At 57.7% G+C, this 19,788-nt stretch overlaps 1 protein-coding gene and 1 long non-coding RNA gene across 16 annotated transcripts; one reads left to right on the forward strand and one right to left on the reverse strand.

Annotated features, from left to right (window-relative positions):
* Positions 1-2,317: 2,317 nt before the first annotated feature.
* On the reverse strand, positions 2,318-5,875 carry LOC309641846. Its single transcript, XR_014252786.1, has 2 exons — positions 5,638-5,875; positions 2,318-4,457 (listed from the first exon to the last, which is right to left on the reverse strand). It is a non-coding gene; the product is annotated as an uncharacterized lncRNA (long non-coding RNA).
* Positions 5,876-6,026: 151 nt separating this feature from the next.
* On the forward strand, positions 6,027-19,350 carry DENND6B (DENN domain containing 6B). 15 transcript variants are annotated; one of them, XM_082422432.1, is made up of 20 exons: positions 6,027-6,315; positions 11,414-11,452; positions 11,524-11,566; positions 12,179-12,291; positions 12,711-12,791; positions 13,176-13,467; positions 13,589-13,668; positions 13,757-13,819; positions 14,096-14,151; positions 14,730-14,852; positions 14,935-15,030; positions 15,142-15,236; positions 15,349-15,414; positions 15,548-15,612; positions 15,707-15,796; positions 15,891-15,944; positions 16,248-16,372; positions 16,463-16,565; positions 16,709-16,783; positions 16,865-19,350. In XM_082422432.1, exons 1-20 carry the CDS (start codon positions 6,154-6,156, stop codon positions 16,985-16,987), a joined length of 1,944 nt encoding a protein of 647 aa, XP_082278558.1. In that variant the 5' UTR covers positions 6,027-6,153; the 3' UTR covers positions 16,988-19,350. The 15 variants fall into 15 exon arrangements, with proteins under 15 accessions (XP_082278558.1, XP_082278549.1, XP_082278551.1 ...); XM_082422423.1 differs by having other exon boundaries at positions 13,362-13,467; XM_082422425.1 differs by having other exon boundaries at positions 13,362-13,467; positions 16,248-16,357.
* The last annotated feature ends 438 nt before the right edge of the window (positions 19,351-19,788 follow it).

Consider the following 19,788-nt stretch of genomic DNA (forward strand, 5'->3'; position numbering starts at 1 on the left):
TGAAATGATTCTACATTGCACTAAAGGTTCTAGTCAGTGCAATAAGGCAAGAAAAAAATTAAAGGCATACAGATTAAAAGGAAGAAGCAAAATTGTCTTTATTCACAGATAACATGATCATCGATTTAGAAAATCCTAAGGAATCTATCAAAAAAATCTGCTAGAGATAATAGTTTAACAAGGTCACAGGATACAATATCAATATACAAACAACAGTTGTATTTCTACAATTAGAAACAAACAATCTGAAAATGGAATTAAGAAAAAAATTCCAGGGAATTCCCTGGCCGTCCAGCAGTTAGGACTCGGCACTTTCACTGCTGAGGGCCTGGGTTCAATCTCTGGTCAGGGAACTAAGATCCCACATGCCACACGGTGTGGCCAAAAAAAAAAAAAGAAAGAAAAGAAAAGAAAAGAAAAAGATTCCATTTACAACTGCATCAAAATGAATAAAACACTTAGGAATAAATATAACAAGAGAAGTGCATACAGAAGAGTCAATGCAGCAGGCTAACAACTTATCAAAAAACAAAACAAAATCAAACAAACAAACAAATAAAACCCCTGCTTACACAGTTAGCCCTTGACTGACATCTGAGAACCTGGATTTCGGGAAGGTTCCCACCATCCCTGGAAATGATCAGAATGGCTCTTTGAGCCAAACAATATGACTTACGTTGAAATCTGCTTTCTTTCCGGGTGCCTGGAATTTTGTTAGGCACCCGGCAGAGACTGCCTATCTGGCCAGCCCTGCAGTGGATTGAACAGTGGCCCCACCCAAAAGATATATATCTACCCAAAACCTGTGAATGTGACCTTTGGAAAAAGGGTCTTTGCAGATGTTATTAAGTTAAGATCTCAAGATAGATCATCCTGGATCAGTGTGGGTCTTATATCCAATGACAAGTATCCTTCTCAGAAAAGGAGAGAAGACACACGGAAGAAAGTGATGTAAAGACAGAGACAGAAATTGGAGTGATAAACCTACAAGGATTGCTGGAAGCAACCAGAAGGTAGCATAGAGGCCTGAAATGGATTGTCCCTCGGAGCCTCCGTAAGGAACCAACCAGGCTGACACCTTGATTTCAGGCTTCTGGCCTCCTGAACTGACAGAGAACAAATTTCTGTTGTTTGAAGTCTCCAGGTTTGTATCAGTTTGTTACAGCAGCCTTAGGAAATAAATATAAGTTCCCAATAAAACCGTGGGTGCTGAATTTCTGATGAACTTACCTGGTTGGCAACATTTCACACCCATTGTCACAACTCCCTGGGACAATTAAGTTTGTCCTGTGTGACTACGTGATGACACTGGAAGTTGGCACCTGGTCTACCCCAAACTTAGCCCCATGAGCCTTTTCCCTTTGCTGATTTTACCTTGTATCCTTTTCCTGTAATAAATCATGGCCATGAAAATGACTCTATGCTGAGGCCTATGAGCCCTCCTACAAATCATCAAATCTGGGGGTGGTCTTGCAACTCCCATGCAATAAAAACTACAAAACATTGCTGAGAAGAATTAAACAAGGCCTAAATAAATGGAGAGACATGCTATGTTCATGGATTAAAAGACTCAATATTGGGCTTCCCTGGTGGCACAGTGGTTAAGAATCCGCCTGCCAATGCAGGGCACACGGGTTCGAGCCCTGCTCCGGGAAGATCCCACATGCCGCGGAGCAACTAAGCCCGTGCGCCATAACTACTGAGCCTGCGCTCTAGAGCCCACGAGCCACAACTACTGAAGCCCGCGCACCGAGAGCCCGTGCTCTGCAACAAGAGACGCCACTGCAATGAGAAGACCGCGCACCGCAACAAAGAGTAGCCCCCGCTCGCTGCAACTAGAGAAAAGCCCACGCGCAGCAACAAAGACTCAACTCAGCCAAAAATAAATAAATAAATAAATTTATTTTTTAAAAATTCCTTAAAATAAAAAAAAAAAGACTCAGTATTGCCAAGATAGCAATTCTCCCCAAACCTAATCAATAGATTCAGTGCAATATCGGTGAGTTTTTCAGCAGGTGGTCTTTTTTTAATAGAAACCGGGGCTTCCCTGGTGGCGCAGTGGTTGAGAATCTGCCTGCTAATGCAGGGACACGGGTTCGAGCCCTGGTCTGGGAAGATCCCACATGCCACGGAGCAACTAAGCCCGTGAGCCACAACTACTGAGCCTGCGCGTCTGGAGCCTGTGCTCCGCAACAAGAGAGGCCGCGATGGTGAGAGGCCCGTGCACCGTGATGAGGAGTGGCCCCCGCTTGCCGCAAGTAGAGAAAGCCCTCGCACAGAAACGAAGACCCAACACAACCAAAAATAAATAAATTAATAATAGAAACTGACAAGCTAATGCTAAAATTTACACAGAAATGCAAAGGATTGAGGTAGCCAAAACAGTTTTGAAAATTAGAGGACTCACACTTCTTGAATTCAAAATGTACTATAAAGCTAGAATAATCAAGACAAAATAGAATTGGCATAAGGACAGGCATATATATCAATAGAACAGAGTAGCAAAAAAAAAAAACCCTCAAAAATATGACCAATTGATTTTTTTTATAAAGGTGCTAAGTCAATTCAATAGGGAAGCAATATCTTTTTTTTTTGACCACGCTGCACGGCTTGTGGAATCTCATTTCCCTGACCAGGGATTGAACCCAGGCTGAGGCAGTGAAAGCCCAGAATCCTAACCACTAGGTCACCAGGGAACTCCCAAGCAATATCTTTTTTTTTTTTTTAAAGAGACAGTCTTTGACTTATAACGATTTTTAAAAAATATTTATTTATTTATTTATTTATTTATTTATTTATTTGGTTGCACCAGGTCTTAGTTGTGGCAGGCGGGCTCCTTAGTTGTGGCATGTGAACTCAGTTGCGGCATGCATGTGGGATCTAGTTCCCTGACTGGGGTACGAACCAGGCCCCCCTGCATTGGGAGCATGGAGACTTAACCACTGACCACCAGGGAAGTCCCCCAAGCAATATATTTTTAAAAAATGATATTGGAAAAATTGGTTATCCACATGCCAAAAAAAAAAAAAGTTAAACCCTTACTTCACACCATACACAAAAATTAGTTCAAAATGGATCACAGCCCTAAATCTGAGAGGTGAAATACTTCTAGAAGAAACTTAGGAGAAATTATTTGGGTTAGGAAAAGATTCGATAGATATGAGACCATAAACATACTACCAAAAAGAAAAATATTCATAACTTAGACTTCATCAAAATAAAAAACCTTTGCTCTTCAAAAGATGCCATTAAGAAAAATAGAAGACAAGCCACAAACCAGGAAAAAATTTTTAAATCGTATGTCTGATAAAGGACTTGATTCTAGAATATATATTTTTTTTAAAATCTTACAACTCATAAGACGAATGACCCAATTTAAAAAGAGGCAAAAGATTTAAATAAACATTTCACCAAAGAAGGTAATACAAATGACTTACGGGCACATGAACAGATGCTCAAGGGACTTCCTTGGCGGTCCAGTGGTTAACACTCTGCGCTCTCAATGCCGGGGGCCTGGGTTCGATCCCTGGTCAGGGAACTAGATCCCAAATGCATGCCGCAACTAAGAGTTTGCATACCGCAACTAAGAGCCCGCATGCCACAACTAAGAGCCCACATGCCACAACAAAGATCCTGCGTACTGCAGCTAAGACCTGGTGCAGCCAAATAATTAATATTAAAAAAAAAAGATGCTCAACATCAGTCATCATTAGGGAAATTCTAAATTAACCCACATGTCACTACACAACCCCTTGGATGGCTACAATTAAAAAGGCTGACAACCTCAAATGCTGGTGAGTATGTGGAAAAACTGGAACCTTCATACATTGCTGGTGGAAACGTCAAATGGTAAAGCCACTTTGGAAAATAGTTTGACAGTTTCTTATAAAGTTAAACATAAACTGAACATACAGCCCAATACTTTCACTCCTAGGTTTTTACCCAAGAGAAGTTAAAACAGGTGTCCACAAAAAGACCTGTACAGGAGTGTACATAGCAGCATTATTACAGGCAAAAACTGGAAACATTCCAAACATCAATTGGTTTGTTGACTCTAATAACATAATAGCCAGTTGTTTCACCAGTAAAAGCAAGTTTATTCAGGAATAGCCAGAGGAACTGTAATTCATGATGTGGAAACTATGGCAGACTACAAGTAAATCCAAAAAACACGAAAAGGGAGTTTGCTTTTATAGGGAAAAGGGGTCGGTTGGGAGGTACTGTGATACCTAGAGTCCACTGGAGGAGCATGGAGGCTTCCCATTGGTTGGGCTGTGACAGTCTCTGATTGGCTGGGATGTCCTTGGGCCGGAGGGATTTCTTCTTCCTGTTGGAGAGAGAGTAGAGGCACCTGTCTTCCTGTTTCTGGTAATTGAGGATGCGCGGTGGGCACGACAGAGCCCCCTAACGACCTGTCCTGGCTCCATCTTCAACTGAGGTTTCTTTAAATAATTCCACTGTGAAAGGTTAAGGAAAATGTCATGTATCCAGACGATGAACTACTATTCATATAAAGGAACAAACTACTGATATATACAATAACATGGATAAACTTCAAAAATATTATGCTAAGTGCAAGAAACCAGACAGAATAGGCTGCATATTGTATGTATTAGCGTCCTAGGGCTGCTGTAACAATTACCACAAACTTAGTGGCTTAAAACAATGCACACTTATTATCTTACAGTTCTGGAAGTCAGAAATCTGAAATGAGTCTTATGGGGCTTAAATCAAGGTGTCAGCAGAACCGCATTCCTTCTGGAGGCTCTAGGGGAGAATCGTTTCCTTGCCTGTTCCAGCTTCTGGAGGCTGCCTGCATTCCTTGCTTCACGGTCCCTTCCTCCACCTTCAAAGCCAGCAGTGTGGCAACTACCAGTTTCTCTCTCTTATTCCCTTATCACATTGCCTTCTCTGACTCATTTTGGCCTATGGACTGTAGGCAGAAGTGCTGTATATATCACTTGTCGGCCAACGCAGTTAATAGCTAGCAGGCCTCCATTAATCTCTTTTCCACTGCCAGTGACCTAGGAGGCCATGTGTTCCAGAGGTAAGTCAAGGAGAGCCACCTGACTCTCCCACCAGTCCATGCACAGTGAAAAACCTGCTGAGGACTTGAGGGTTGTTACTCCAACCTAGCCTAGCCTAACTTTGGAGTGGGGAGCTTTAGTTAAAAAAAAAAAAAAAAAGTAAAATATATATAGCGTGTCAGTTAAGTTATTGTCTCAGCTCCAAAGTCGCCCTTCCATGATCGGCTGTGTGATGCTGGGGGGTGGGTGGGGGGACTCTGCGGCCACATTTCGAGGAGCAAGGGCTGGTGCCTGGCTCTGCCAAGAGGAATGCTGGAGGGAGATGGGACGTCAAAGAGGGAGGGGGACTTAACCCCCCGCCCCAGCCACACTTCGCCGCCGCAGCAGAAAATAAAACGGCACAGGTGGCTCGAATTATGTGTGTTATACGCTGTGTCTGGTTTCGACAGACAGGTCTGGGACAGTGTGCAAGGCAGCCCAAGAGGGGGCCCGGAAAAATGTGGAAGAGCGCTGGACGCAAGAGGCGAGGAGGGGACTGGCGCGGGCGGGTCTGCACGCACTGACGACCAGGCCATTGGAAACAAAGATGCCCCAGTGGTCAGACACGAACCCCGGACGTGACAGCCCTCTGCAGGACCCCATATCCGGAGGCGACCCCAGGGAGAAAACTCGAGGGACTCCCAGAATCGCTGGAATCTGTGTGTGATAGTTGGTATAATGGGAACTCGTAACGACGAAATCCGGTTAGGAAAGCTGGCCGGGTAAGGTACCGGCCAGTCTCGACTTCGCCCGTCCTCACGGTGTCCCCGGCGGCCGCGACCCCGCCCTAACCCGTCTTCCCGCGGGCTCACACGCCCCGCCGGAAGTCCCTCCTCCAGGCTTGGGGCCGCTCTGGCCCGCGCGGTCCCTTCTCTTTGGTGGGCTCGGCGCTGATCTGCCGTACGGCGGTCCTCCGGCCGCCAGGGGCGTGCGAGGCCGCGTCCGGGCCGTTCTGGTCCGCGACGGCCGCTCGACTGCTCCGCGGAGCGGTCCGGGCGCGCCCAGGCCACCGCCTCCAGTCCGTTCCCCCGGCAACGCCTCGGGCCGTTCCCCCGGCAACGCGCGGCCGTTCTCAGTAGCCGGGTCCATGGACCAGGGGTCGGGCGCCGGGCCCCACCGGGCTCGCGGCCGCCTCGGCGCGCCGTCCTGCGGCGCGCGGGCTCCGGGGGCACCCTGGGCACGCTTCTCGGCCTGGCTGGAGTGCGTGTGTGTGGTCACCTTCGACCTGGAGCTGGGCCAGGCGCTGGAGGTGAGGGGGGCAGCGGGCCGGGGGGAGGCCGGGGAGGGCGGGTCCTGCTCTGTCGCCGCCGGCTAGTGTGGCTCAGGTATCGCCGAGGGGCGGTGGGAATCCCTCCGCAGGTGAGGTACCTTCGGGCAGACAGACCCTCCAGGTGGCCTCTTCCTCCCCAGAAACCCTGCACCTGTCACTTCCTGAAAGGTGCGCTCCCAAGCAGAAGAAAAAAAGTTAAGTTGCCAAGACCGCCCTTTGGGGTGGAGGAGCGAAGAGCCCTGCACTTAGGATACCCAAAGTGGTACTCTTGATTTTTCTCCCAGTAAAAAGCTGTCTGCTCTCCCCTCCTCTCCCCCGCCTTTCCCACACTATGATACCTTCTAACCTCATTTACTCCAGCCAGAATCCCAGGGGTCACCCTTGACTCCTCCCCTCCCTCCACCCCACATCCCATCCGGGGACAAGGCTGACAGCTCCACCTACAGCAGGGCTGTCAGATTCATTACCACTGCTACTGTACCCCCAAGTCCAATATTTGTGGCTCTCTTGCTTAAATCTTTGGAAACCTCCTTGTTCACTTAGAGTCTGATCCAGACCCCTTGCGGGTCACAACCAGACCCAAGAGCCATCTTTCTGTTCACTGACTGCCCCCAGCCCACCCAGCCTGGGGTGTCCCCACTACCTGCAAGACTCTTCCCTACCCCCACCCACGTGGGTGTAGATGAAAACATGACAGACTCAGGGAGGAAGGCCTTCTGTAGTAATGCAGGCCTGGGGGGATGGTCTTCTCCAGGCCCTGAAGGCCATGACATAGACCATGGAGCTGATCAGGGCAGGGGAGGCTGGGAGGTACGCTTCAGCACGCTGTCAGAAGGAACTTTCTGAGAACCCAGGAGGTGGCGCATCCCGTGACTGCAGTTGGCTGAGATGAGGCTGATCAGCCATCGTTGGAAAGCCAGCGTCAGGGTGAGAGGGTGTTTTCCAAGGCCTTGCTGAACTCCATGATGCTGTGGGAAGCCCAAGTCCTAACAAACGGCAAGGGCTGACACTGCCCAGCTCGCTGTGGAGACCCCATTCCACCACACCAGTCCCCACGTGGCGCACCAAATTAACTTGACGCAGGGACCTGAGCACAGAGAGGTGAGGTGATTTGCCTAACGTCACAGAGCCCACCTTCCTGCTGGTGCCCAAATTGTTCCCAATAAAATCACAAGAGAGTCTACTGTTTCCTTAAGGCATTCTCATGTATGATCTTCTAGGACTTAACCATTCAGGCAAGAACTGTTAAAGGCTCCATGTGCTTGGGCTTCTGAGCTTTGCTGAGGCTGTATAGCTCAGGGAGGGGGTGTTGTGGGGACCCACGGCCCCTCCTAATCATCAAGTCTGTGCAGGAATCGGGCAGTGCAACCACACGACGCTCATCAGGTTTGCATCTTGTCTTTCTTCTCTCCCCTGGAAATCATGGGGAAGATCAGGGGTCATTTCAGCTGCGTCCACAGTCACCCATGGAGCATCTGCCCTGCGCTCGCTTATTCTGGGCTTGGCCTGGCCGAGCACCACAGAGGCTCTGGCACTGCGCTTGGCACTGGGACATGATGGAAGACCCAGGGACTGCCTTCCAGGAGCTCATGGATCACGGAGACTCCATGGACAGATGCAGCTCAGAGGAAGGAATGGGGGTTTGGCCATATCTTGGAGGATGAGAAGGAGGCAGCTGGGCAGGGGAGAGGGGGCTGTTTCAGGTAACCCCTCCCCCAAAAAAGCCAGCGAAAGCAAAGGCAAGGAGCCAATCATTCACTCATTCAATAAATCAAGTATTGGGCAACTGCCACCAGCCAGGCCCCACGGTACTGGTGCTGGACACATGGACACAGAGCTGAATGCGATGACAGGGCCCTGCCCACCAGGAGTTCACGTTCTGTGCTAGAGACGCAGAGAGTAAGTGGTTCAGGACCCCCTAGAGCGCATAGGGTATGTTGAGGGGGGTCCCACCCACATCGGTGCACTGGAGCCTGCAGGCGAGGCAGGGATCAGACACGAGGGGAGAGCGGGCAAGGCTGTACACGTCAGCTGAGCAAAGGGCCTGGCTCCGCTGCCTCAGCCCTTGGAAACTCTCCTCTCGGCATCCCCGCTGACCCGAGAAGCCCATGCAGTGAACGGCGGCCCGGGGCCCAGAGGGTCCCTCCTCTCCCAGGTGTCCGCGTCCTCCCAGCTGCAGCTCCTGCACTGCCCAGTCTCAGGACCCTTTTAGTCTTCAAAAGTACTGAGGGTCCCAAGGGGCTTTTTATGTGGGTCGTATCTATCGATGTTTCCTATACTAGAAGTTAAAACAGAAAAATTAAAAATGCTTGTTAATCCATTTTAAAAAACAACGGATACCATGTGTAAACAAGAGAAGCCACCGCAATGAGAAGCCCATGCACCGCAACGGAGAGTAGCCCCTGCTCGCCTCAACTAGAGAAAGCCCGCACGCAGCAGCAAAGACCCAACGCAGCCAAAAATAAATAAATAAATATTTATTTATTTAAAAAATATATATATTTCCACAAAAATAACCATATCTTCAAAAACAAATTCAGTGAGGAGAATGGCATTATTTGACACTTTTACGTCCCTTTTTAAAGGCCAAATAGAAGGCAGCTGTATCTTCACGTCAGATTCAGTCAGTTCCCCTTGATGGCCTGTGTCACAGCCTCTGGAAGCCGCACTGCACACAGTGAGAAGAGAGTGAAAAAGGCAGCTTCGGCCTCTGGGAGCCTAGGGTAGCCACACCACCCTTCGAGAAGCACTTTCCTAGAGGTACCTTCTCCAGCAAGGCGAGGCTCGCTGCATCTGTCTTCCTCAGGGACGACTGGGTTACAGGAGCTGCAGCCCCTGCAGACTGGCTCCTGTGGAAAGGACGAGACCCCTGTGGTTCCAGGGCACAGGGTTCATCGTGCGGCAGACTCCTCGCTCTCTGCCCCTCTCTGAGGGTCTGCCCCATTCCTCTCCTCAGTCAGGCAGGGCCATCCCTCCAGCTCTGCTCCCAGCTTGTGAACAGTGAACTTGGAGCCCTGGGCGTGGCTGTGGAGCCTCCTCAGATGCTACAAAACTCCTGTGACTGCAGACCAGATTCAGATCCCTGACCTCAGCACCGAGGGCCCATTGTGGCCCTGCCCCCGCTGCCAGGCACCCGCCTTTCCTCTGCCCTTCTCAACAAGGACACGCAGGGGCCCGAGTGGTCCCGTGGCCCCTCCTCTCTTGGAGCCATCTCAAGGTACCTCTGTGGGTCCGCCCCACAGACAAATACTGTTTGGCTGGCTCCCCTCCCTCCTCTTGGCCCTTCCTTCTTGGTGCCTCCTTAGCTGACATCTCCTTGAGATTTCCACATGCCCCACCTGTTCCATTATTCTTTGGAGACATGTTTTCACGCACTCCACAAATATAGGCACACCTTGGAGATGTTGCAGGTTCGGTTCCAGACAACTGCAGTAAAGCAAGTCACACAGATTTGCTGGTTTCCCAGTGCATATAAAAGTTATGGTTACACTAGACTGTAGTCTATTAAGTATGCAAGAAATACCATTATATCTTAAAAAACAATGTAGATACCTTGATTTCAAAGTACTTTCCTGCTAAAAAGTGCTATCATCTGAGCCTTCAGTGAGTTGTTAATCTTCTTGCAACAGTAACATCAAAGATCACTGATCATAGGTCACTGTAACAAATATAATAATGAAAAAGTTTGAGATATTGTGAAAATTACGAGAATATGATGCAGAGATGCAAAGTGAGCAAGTGTTGTTGGAAAAATGGCACCTATAGGGTTGCTACAAACCTTTATTTTGTAAAAAATGCAACATCCGCGAAGCACAATAAAGCAAAGTGTGATAAAACGAGGTGTGCCTGTACAGTATTTGGTGAGGGTCTACTCCCTGCCAGGGGCTGGGAGGCAGAAGTACCTGGGGACACGGTCCCTGTCCTTAGGACACTTGGTGGCAGCGGGGAGACAGAATAGGCCCAGAGCAGCAAGCCCAGAGCAAACAAAGACAGAAGCTACATTATTACAACAGTGCAAGACCCAGGGCACAGTACCTTACCATCTGGGGGTTCAGGGCACACCCCAGAAGAAGCCTCATGTCAGCCAAAACCCAAGTCCTCCTCCGCATGGGAGCTTGGCCGACAGAGTGAGGAGGGGGCTGCGCATGCAGGCCCTCAGCTCCTGGCTCCCAGCATAGCCGCTTCCCGGGAGAGCCGTCCTGCTGCATCTGAGCACGGGCCAGGGCAGCAGTGACGCCCAAGGCACACCAGGTCCCCAGGAGACACCTGGGGGCCTGCAGGGAGTGAGGGCTCTGGAGGTTCCCTGCCTTTTCCGTTTCCTGCAAAGAAATCCATTCCGGCCATTTGCCTGTGTGCAGGGCTACTGGCTCCCCTAGAGTGTGGCCCGTCTCCCAGGTAGAGCCTGTCCAGCTGGTCAGCTCACTGTACACTCCAGGGGCCTGGGTACTCCAGGGGTCACACTCCAAGCGGGGAGCAGGCCGGAAGCTCCCGGACCCCTGCGTAGCAGGGGTTGGAGTGAAGATGCTCAGAGGCAAGGGTGCCAGTGTCGGGCAACGTCTGAGTTAAGACGGGATGGGGAGGCTGGCCAGGCCGTCTGGAAGAGCAGGCCCAGAGGAGCCGCAGAGCCTAAGACCCTCTGGCTGGGGGGGGTTGGGTTCGGAGCGCTGAGAGGGTACAGGAGGTGGGGGCCAGCAGGCAGGGCCCTGCAGCCGCTCTAGGCGGGAGAGGAGGCTATGGGGACAGACCGTCGGGACATGGGGGCAGGGAGGCCCAGTCTGGGCGAGTGGCCTTGAGGGCGAGGGGTGTGAGAAGGGGGTCGAGGAGCTCACCCAGTTGTGCGCTGGCCAAGAAAAGGGAAGGATGGAGGCCAGGAGTGGCCTCGGGCCGAGAGGGGCCTGGGGAGGTGGGGCAGGGGGCTGGAGCCCTGAAGGGAGGAGGAGGGGTCAGCAGGGAGCCAGAGGTGGGGAAGAGCCAGAGGGTCTGACAGTACTGGGAGGTGGGGGGGGGGGGGACACACCTGCAGCCCAGCACCAAGCCTGCCAAGCCCACGTCACCGAGTGCTCTGTGTCCCCCGCAGCTGGTGTACCCCAGCGACTTCCAGCTCACGGACAAGGAGGTGGGTCCCAGCCCTCCCAGGAGCAGCGCTCACCCGGGGAGCAGGCCCTCACTGGCTTTCCTGTGTTTCAGAAAAGCAGCATCTGCTACCTGTCCTTTCCCGACTCCCACTCAGGTAGGCCACCCCGCCTCGCCCCGGCCTGGGTGTCTCTCTGGGGCTGTGGGGAGAAGAAGAAGGAGGGAGATGAGGCTGCCCAGGAGCCCCTGCGGCCAGGCCTGCACAGCCTGTAAGCCCCGGTCCCGCTTCCCACTCCAGGGAGACAGCCAGAGCCCCAGGCCGCAGCAGCCAGTTTCCCCGGTTCCCGTGGAAAGAGGTGTCTCTGGGCAGTGGGGTCTCTGGCCTCCTTCACCCCTGCAGAGGGGTCACCAGGAGCTGGATCCTGGCCTCTGCTCCTCTCCGGGGCTCGGGTGTCCGGGCCGGCCTGGTTTTCCGCCCCGGGCAGGCTACGCCGGGCCACATGCGACCCCCAGCCTCTGCTTGCCCACAGTGCACGCGCTGCGGGGCTGTGGCTGTGCTTCTCTGTGGGCTGAGTTTAAACCCTTAGGTGCAGGAATCTAGGACATGGGGACCTCTGTCGGGAGACACAGAGCCGGAGGGCTGGGCTTTTCTGAGGCATTTGCAGCCCGGCAGAGGCTTCTCCCCCTCCCTGGCCCCCCGCCCCACATGCTGGCAGGAGAGGCTCCAGCCCAACCCGGACACAGCGTGAGGGGACCACCTCCTCCCCAGGCTGCCTCGGGGATACTCAGTTCAGCTTCCGCATTCGTCAGTGTGGAGGGCAGAGGCGCCCCTGGCACATGGATGACAGGCACTGTGACAGTGGGGCCCCCGTGTCTCTGCAGGTGAGCTGCGCTGCCTCTCCACCGCTCCTCCCCTCCCCCTGCAGGCCAGGGTCAGGCGGGTGTGAGCGGCCCCTTCAAGGCGCCTGGCCAGCCCCAGCCAGCAGGGTCTCCAACTGCCGCAGCCTGGCCCGGCACCCCAGCCTCGACTGGGGCTGGGCCAGCGCTTCTGAGGACTTGCCAGGGTCCCTGGAGCTTTTCCTGTGCTCCACGTGTGCGCCAGGGCGTGGCTGGGTGTGCAGAGGCCGGTGCTCTCGGGCCCCTGAACCGCTGACCACTGTGTCTGCGGAGATGTCCCTGGAGAGCGGTTGCCAGCCTTCCGGGCCGTGACTCCCAGGCAGACCCCAGCCTGCGTGGGGGTCCGAGGGGGCAGGAGGGAGCGTGAGAAGTGGGCGCGGCCTGGCCGATACCCCTCCTTCCAGAGGGAGCCGGCACACTACTTTGGCTACGTGTACTTCAGGCAGGTGAAGGACAGCTCCGTGAAGAGGGGCTACTTCCAGAAGGTGAGCTGCTGGCTGCTCTGGGGTGGCCCCGCTGAGAGTTGGGGGCCAGCAGCCATCGGGAGAGGCTGGTGGTCTGGGGGTGGGTCCTGAGCCTCCAGGAGCACCCGCCCCTCCGCAGCCCTAGCCACTTGGCCCTGGGCAGGGGCCACCGCACCACCTGGGGGCGGGGGCGGCCTCTGGGGAACGGGCTCCGCTGCCCCTCCCTCGCCCAGCCCGGTCTCTGGCCCAGGCTTCCCTGTGCCTCGCTGCGGGAGGAGGGGGGCCCTTGTCACACTTTCAAGGTTAGGACGACTTCAGTCTTGAAGTCAGACACCAAAAGCAAAAGCTGCTTGAGCCCCGGGGAGACCATCCCATGATCCTGGCCACGTGCATTTCCCTCTGAAGGCCTGGGGTCCAGCCCTGCCCTGCTGCACCTGGGGTTTTCTAATAGCCTGGAGTCCCACGTCAGGCCGTTCCTGGGAAGTCGGTGGGACACCCTGCCCTGGGCGACCCTGGATGAGCCGGGCCTCAGGGGTCCCCGCAGGGTCCCAAGGGGCTGGGGCGACATCTCACCGGCCCCGGGCCCTGCAGTCTCTGGTGCTGGTGTCCCGCCTGCCCTTCGTCCGGCTGTTCCAGGCGCTGCTGAGCCTGGTCGCCCCCGAGTACTTCGACAAGCTGGCGCCCTGCCTGGAAGCGGGTGAGTGGCCGGCAGGCGCTGCCAGAGCTGCCTCGTCGCCATCCCAGCTGTAGCTCCTGGTGGCTCCGGCGGGCAGCTTTCTCCAGGACAGGCTTCTGACGCTGGCCACCTGTGTTCGCAGTCTGCGATGAGGTTGACCAGTGGCCGGCCCCTGTGCCGGGGCAGACCTTGAACCTGCCTATCATGGGAGTCGTCCTGCAGGTGAGGGCTGGCTGGCTGGGGTGCGACGGCCCCAGCGCATGTCGACACCCCACCCGGCCCCACTGGCAGCTGCTTCCTTCACCCATAGGTGCACATCCCATCCAGGGCAGACAAGCCTGAATCCGGTCCTCCAAAGCAGTGCAGCCACGAGGTGGGCGCCCTGCTCCCAGGCTGGTGGCCCCGTACCTGCCTCAACCCTCAACCCTCCCACCTGCCTGGGCCTCCCCACCTCACCTGCTGGGGGCCCTGGGGGTTGGCCAGACCCCAGATACAGGGGCCTGCGTCTCCGTGAAGGGCCGTGGGGTGCGGGGAGGCATGCGGGTAGGGACTGCGGCCCCCGGGACTCTCCCGGGGTGACCGGTGCTGCTCAGGGCTTGTGGGGTGCCATCCTCCCCCTCGGCCTGACCCCACCCACCCTTCCTCTCAGAACCTGCTACCAGCCCCGGTCGTCCTCACCAGTGTCCATGAGCTGGACCTGTTCAGGTGAGCCCGGCAGGCCACCACCTGCTGCTCCGGTAGGTGATGAGTGATCCCACAAGGCTCAGGCCCATGGGGGCGGGGGCGCTGGGGGCCGTCAGGAGTTAGCCCCCAGCCCATTCTGAGAGGGAGAGTCACGCAGAAGAGGAGCCCGGTGCCCCGATGTCTGCCCCCAGAGGAAGTGAGCACCGGGGGCAGGAAGTCAGGTCCTGGCAGGCAGGTGCAGGGAAGGGAGCAGCTGTGGTGGGAGATGCTGCCAGAGGTGCCCTCTGTGGGGGGCCAGCAGAGGACCCCACCTTTGGAGACCCTCTGGCCCCGTGCTGGGCCCAGCGGGAGCCAGGGCTGTTGGTTTCAGGCACGGCGGGGGCGCGAGGCCAGGCAGCACAGGTGGAGGGTCAGAACCGGGTGGCGGGGGAGTGCCCTGGACACGCCCTCGGCGTCTTCACAAGGCCTCACCGCTGCCTTCCCTCTGGAGTGAGGCCCAGCCTTCACCCAGACAGGGCCTGCCTGGGCCTGGGTGGGGGCAGGTGGGCAAGGGCTGGGGAGCCTCCCACCCGGCCTCCCCAACACCCCCGCCGGCCCAGGTGCTTCCGGCCCGTGCTGGCCCACGTGCAGCTGCTGTGGGAGCTCATGCTCCTCGGGGAGCCCCTGCTGGTCCTGGCGCCCTCTCCCGCCGTGTCCTCGGAGATGGTGCTGGCCTTGACCAGGTGGGTCGGGCGGCAACGCGAGGGGCCGGGGGCCCTGGACCAGCCCTGCGAACTCACTGTCCCTGCGGGTCCCTCCCCACAGCTGCCTGCAGCCCCTCAAGTTCTGCTGCGACTACCGCCCCTACTTCACCGTCCACGATAGCGAGTTCAAGGAGTTCACGACGCGCACGCAGGCCCCGTAAGTGCCGCCCTGCCCGCCTGCCCGCCCTGCGCCCTGCGCCCTGCGCCCTGCGCCTGCGTCTGCCTCTCCTCCCTCCCTCCCTCCCTCTCTCTCTCTCTCTCTCTCTAGACCAAGCGTGGTCCTGGGAGTCACAAACCCTTTCTTTATCAAAACGCTCCAGCACTGGCCCCACGTCCTCCGCATCGGGGAGCCCAAGATGCCAGGTGAGGCCCCCGGCCTCCGCCCAAGGGTCCTGGGAACGCGGGCCTCGCTGGGTCTGAGCCTGCGGAGGCAGAACTGAGACCCTGAGGCCCGGCCATGGGGCGTGTCTCGTAGGGGACCTTCCCAAGCAGGTCAAACTGAAAAAGCCCTCAAGGCTGAAGACCCTGGACACCAAGCCAGGTCTGTGCCCCTCCTCTCCTCCCGGGACCCAGAGACACGCCTTGGGGCGGGGTGGGGCGGGCAAATGTACTGGCACAGCTGAAGGGGGTGCCCCGCCCCCGAGGAGAGCGCGCTGCCATTCTGCCCTCCCCAGGCCTCTACACTGCGTACACGACCTACCTCCACCGAGACAAGGCCCTGCTCAGACGACTGCTTAAGGTACCGCTGGGGGGCGCTCCGGGGGCGGGGAAGCTGGGCTCGGTGTGTGAAGGGGGCGCAGCCGGCCTGCTGTGGCTCAGCCCTCGCCCCCTAGGGCCTGCAGAAGAAGCGGCCGTCGGACGTGCAGACTGCAGTGCTGAGGCGGCACCTCCTGGAGCTCACGCAGAGCTTCCTCAGCCCTCTGGTGAGGCCCGGCCGGCGGGGAGGAGGGGGCCGGGCTGGAGGGGCAGGCAGCAAGCTGTGGCCCAGACTCCACACTCACTCCCCTTCCCCCCCAGGAGCACTACATGGCCAGCCTCATGCCCCTGCAGAAGAGCATCACGCCCTGGAAGGTGTGGTCCAGGGAGGGGCTGGGAGGATGGGCCCTATGCCGATCCTTTGGGGGGGGGGGTGCAGGAGCCCCTGGGGCCAGCCCGTCCCCACCACACCTGCAGGTGGCCCTCACAGGGAAGAGAAATGCGGGCCACATGGAGAGGGGAGGGGTTCGAGGCCCTCTTCTCTGGGAAGGGTCACCCTGGGATCTGTCCCTGCAGGGTGGGGGCTGGGGGACACACAAGGGGTGTGTCTGCCAAGTGCCCTAGGGAGGGTCCTGACCAGCCCGCCCAGCACCCAGGCTCACCCAGCCCCTGTCTCAGACCCCTCCCCAGATCCACCCCTTCCACCAGGACGACTTCCTGCGCAGCCTGGAGCACTCGGGGCCCCAGCTCACCTGCCTCCTCAAGGGCGACCGGCTGGGCCTCTACAGGTGGGCGGACAGTAGGTAGGGTCCTGGGGCTCCTGCTGCTGGTGGCCGCGCCCATCCCTCAACACACAGGGTCAGCCCACAGCTGCTGCCCCTTGCCCCCCACAGGCGGTTTTTCAAGTCCCCCCATTTTGATGGCTGGTACCGACAGCGGCACAAAGAGATGGCCCAGAAGCTGGAGGCCCTGCACCTCGAGGCCATCTGTGAGGCGGTGAGGGGGGCGCTTGGCTGCAGGAGAGCGCAGAGGGGTGCAAGCCCCGAACAGGGGCTGGAGGAGAGTGCAGGGAGGGGCGGACACAGGCCCAGAGCTGGGCGAGGGCCTTGGCGACGGATGGCCTCATCTTGTCCCCGCAGAACATCGAGATCTGGATGAAGGACAAGTCCGAGGTGGAGGTCGTGGATCTGGTCCTGAAACTTCGGGAGAGGCTGGTGAGATGCCTCCCAGCCCTGCCCTGCCTCGGCCAGCCAGATGTGAAGGTCGCCTGCCCCTGACCACCGCTGCCCCTGCAGGTTCGGGCACAGGGCCACCAGCTCCCCGTGAAGGAGGCGACGCTGAAGCGGGCGCGGCTGTACATTGAGACAGTCATCGGCTCCCTGCCCAAGGACCTGCAGGTCGTCCTGTGCCCTCCCTAGGATGGGGCCCATGGCCCGGGGCCAGGGTCTGGCCGAGCTTCCCTCCCCCCAGTCAAGCACGAGCTCCCCCACCCAAGCTCCCGGCTGCCCCTGGCCCTGGCCCCCCACCTGGCACCACCATCATCCCAGCAGACAAGGTGGCATTTGGAACTACAGCCTGGCCCCTGACTGTTGGCAGATCACGTGCTGGCAGAGCCTCCCCTCCCCCTGGGCCCCACCTGCCCTCTCCAGGGTCTTAGGCAGGGGTGGGGGGCAGGCTGTGAGCCCTGCTGATCTGATCTGGGCCAAGGCCACACACCCCTCCAGGAGCCCATCTGCCCGAGCCCTGCAGGCCCAGGCGTTGCATCTGATGCATCCTTTAGACCCACCAGGCTGCCCAGCTCAGGAACGAAGGAGGCGGCTGACAGGCAGACCCCTCTCCTCACACAGCCCGCCCCCCACCTGTCTTGCCTGGGGGCTGAGGGGGGAACCTCGCCTGCGGTCATCGCTTGGGAGGGGAGAAGCCACTTTGCCCGGAGAAGAGCTATGCCCTGTGGTTCGCTGGGATGCCGCCAGGACCCGCGTGGCTGCCAGGCGGGTCCAGGGCATTGTCTTTGTTCCACTCCAGGGACACCCCACTGGGCACCTTCTCCGTTCGCTCTGCCCTGCGCCGCTGCTCGGCTGGCAGGCCCTCGAGTCGCCCCCGTGTCCATGCAGCCCCACAGGCAGCGAGGGGCTTGGACTCTAGCCTGACTAGGCCCCTGCAGCCAGAGCCCTTCACAGCCCCCGTGGCCTTGGGGCACCAAGCTCCTCGGCAAGGAGCGGAAGTCCCTCAGAAGGGATCCGCGCCCCCATGTGACACCTTGGAGCGCTGGGCCAAGCAATCACCGGTGCTGCCATCAGCACCATCAGAGCTCAGCACAGAGTGGCAGCACTGCCAGCTGGCGGAGGGGGGTGGGGGTGGCGGGGCAGGGGGTGAGGCGTGGGCCCAGAGCTGCAGGCCTTTGGGTCAGTCCCGCCGTATCCAACCCCAGACGCCTCACCTGAGGCACGAGGCCTCGTAGACGCCCGCGTGGGCCTCGGCGGCAACCTGAGCTAAGTCCTGGCTGCGCGAGGTGGCGTGGGAGGCAGGCCGAGCGGGGGGGCCTTCCCTTCTCTCCTGAATCCCCACAGTCCGTGTCCCGGGATGGAGCACTGACGCAGCCACTCCTCCCAAGCGGGCTTCGGTGGAGCCGCCAGATGACAGCAGGCGCTGGCCTCAGAACTGCCAGTGTCGACTTGTCCGGCCCTGACCACTGCCTAGGACAGCCCGGCGCGTCCCCAGCCCGCAGACAGCTGAGCTTGGCCTGGTGTGTGACTGCAGTCAGAGGACAGAATCGAGGCAGCAGAGGGAGAGACAAGCTGGAGGCCCTCAAGTGAGGAAGGACTTTGTGGCCCCAGTGCCGCTTTGGACAGCCTGCCCTGCTGTCTGGCCTGGAGGGGTGGCCCACGGGCCGTGAGGGGTGTGCCCCAGCACATTGCACGGTCCCCTCCCTTGGCTTTCTGAGGGTGGCTGCAGGTGATGGAGGGCTGCAGGGGAGGGGCTGCAAGGGGGCCTCCGCAAAGCCCTCAGGGACTTTTGCCTCCATCAACCCAGGAAGGCACAACCAGATTCCCCTGAATCCCTGCATCCTCCCTCGAGGACTCTGCTTGAGTCCACGCAGCAGCCCCTCACAGCGGCTTGTCCTCGGGAACACTGGTGCCGGGGGATGTCGGGGGAGGGACGCCTGGCAGGGTGGGCAACACTGCCCAGGGTGGAATCCAAAGCTGAAGGGTAGAGGTGGGAGGAGGTCCCTCCCCTGGGGTGCCTGGGGCTGTGGAGGGGCCTCCTCCTCACAGCCTGACCCCCCTGCCCAGACGAGGCCTCTGAGTACAGCGTAGCCTGCGGGTGCGGGCCGGGGGTGGAGTCCTGCTAACTCCATCGTCTCCCCCATAAGCCCCCGGGTTCCCTCTCAGGATCAGGTCAACTCCGGCTGGGCTGAGCCTCTGTCCCCCCACCAGGCTGGGGACAGGCAGTGAGGAGGGAGGGAGGGGCAGGAGGGTCAAAAGAGGCAGACCCACCACCTACCAGAGCCCCGTGGACAGAGGGCCTGGGCGGGCAGGAACCAGTGGTCCAAGAGGGCGCTGTGGTCGGCGGCCAGTGAGTGAAGCCGCCTGCTTTTGGGGGTTGTGTGTGGGCCTGGTGTGGTGGCCGGGATGGAGGTGGGAGGGCAGTGGGCTGACCCAGGGACAGGAAGGACGGTCTTCACCCCCAAGCTTCCTGCGCTCTATTTAAAGACTCTGCTTTAGTCTGGGATGGTGGACTTCCCACATCTTTGCTATTAAAATGTCCTTCTGTGACACAATACTTGTCTTTTAACTTCCTTTTCTGATAAAAAGTTGGCATCCCTATCAGAGCCTGGTAACTTTAGGGTCCTCTTGGTGGGCCGTTGGGTGGGCCTTGGTGTGGATGGGTTCAGGGCTAAAGGGGTGAAGGTGTGGCCTGGCTGGTTGGGGGTGGGGGGGTAGCAGAAAGAACTAGTGAGTTGACCCTCTCCAGTGGCTTCACCTGAGTGGGGCGTTCCTGAGCATCGGGGGCAGGTCCCAGGCCCGGGCTGGGTGGGGTGGGCAGGAGCAAGTGGGCTCTCTGCCGGGAACGGGAACGTCTGGGTGGAGGGCAGGTGCCCAAGGAAGGGGGGTCCCAGTGTGGGAGTGCAGGTTAGGGCTGGGGAATGGCCCCACGTCCTCCCTGGGTCCCCAGCTGCTGCTAGGCACAGCGGGGCTTGTGACTGCAGACTGTCCTG

Source organism: Balaenoptera physalus (assembly GCF_965194825.1).
Source record: "Balaenoptera physalus genome assembly, chromosome: 13".
Taxonomy (NCBI): Eukaryota; Metazoa; Chordata; class Mammalia; order Artiodactyla; family Balaenopteridae; genus Balaenoptera; species Balaenoptera physalus.

Bases quoted from the DNA above. Each gene is read 5' to 3' on its own strand.
- DENND6B (XM_082422422.1), top strand. From the start codon at position 6,154: ATGGACCAGGGGTCGGGCGCCGGGCCCCACCGGGCTCGCGGCCGCCTC. The intron at 13,820-14,095 runs GTGGGCGCCCTG...CCTTCCTCTCAG, and splicing joins CAAAGCAGTGCAGCCACGAG to AACCTGCTACCAGCCCCGGT. The intron at 16,373-16,462 runs GTAGGGTCCTGG...TGCCCCCCACAG, and splicing joins TACAGGTGGGCGGACAGTAG to GCGGTTTTTCAAGTCCCCCC.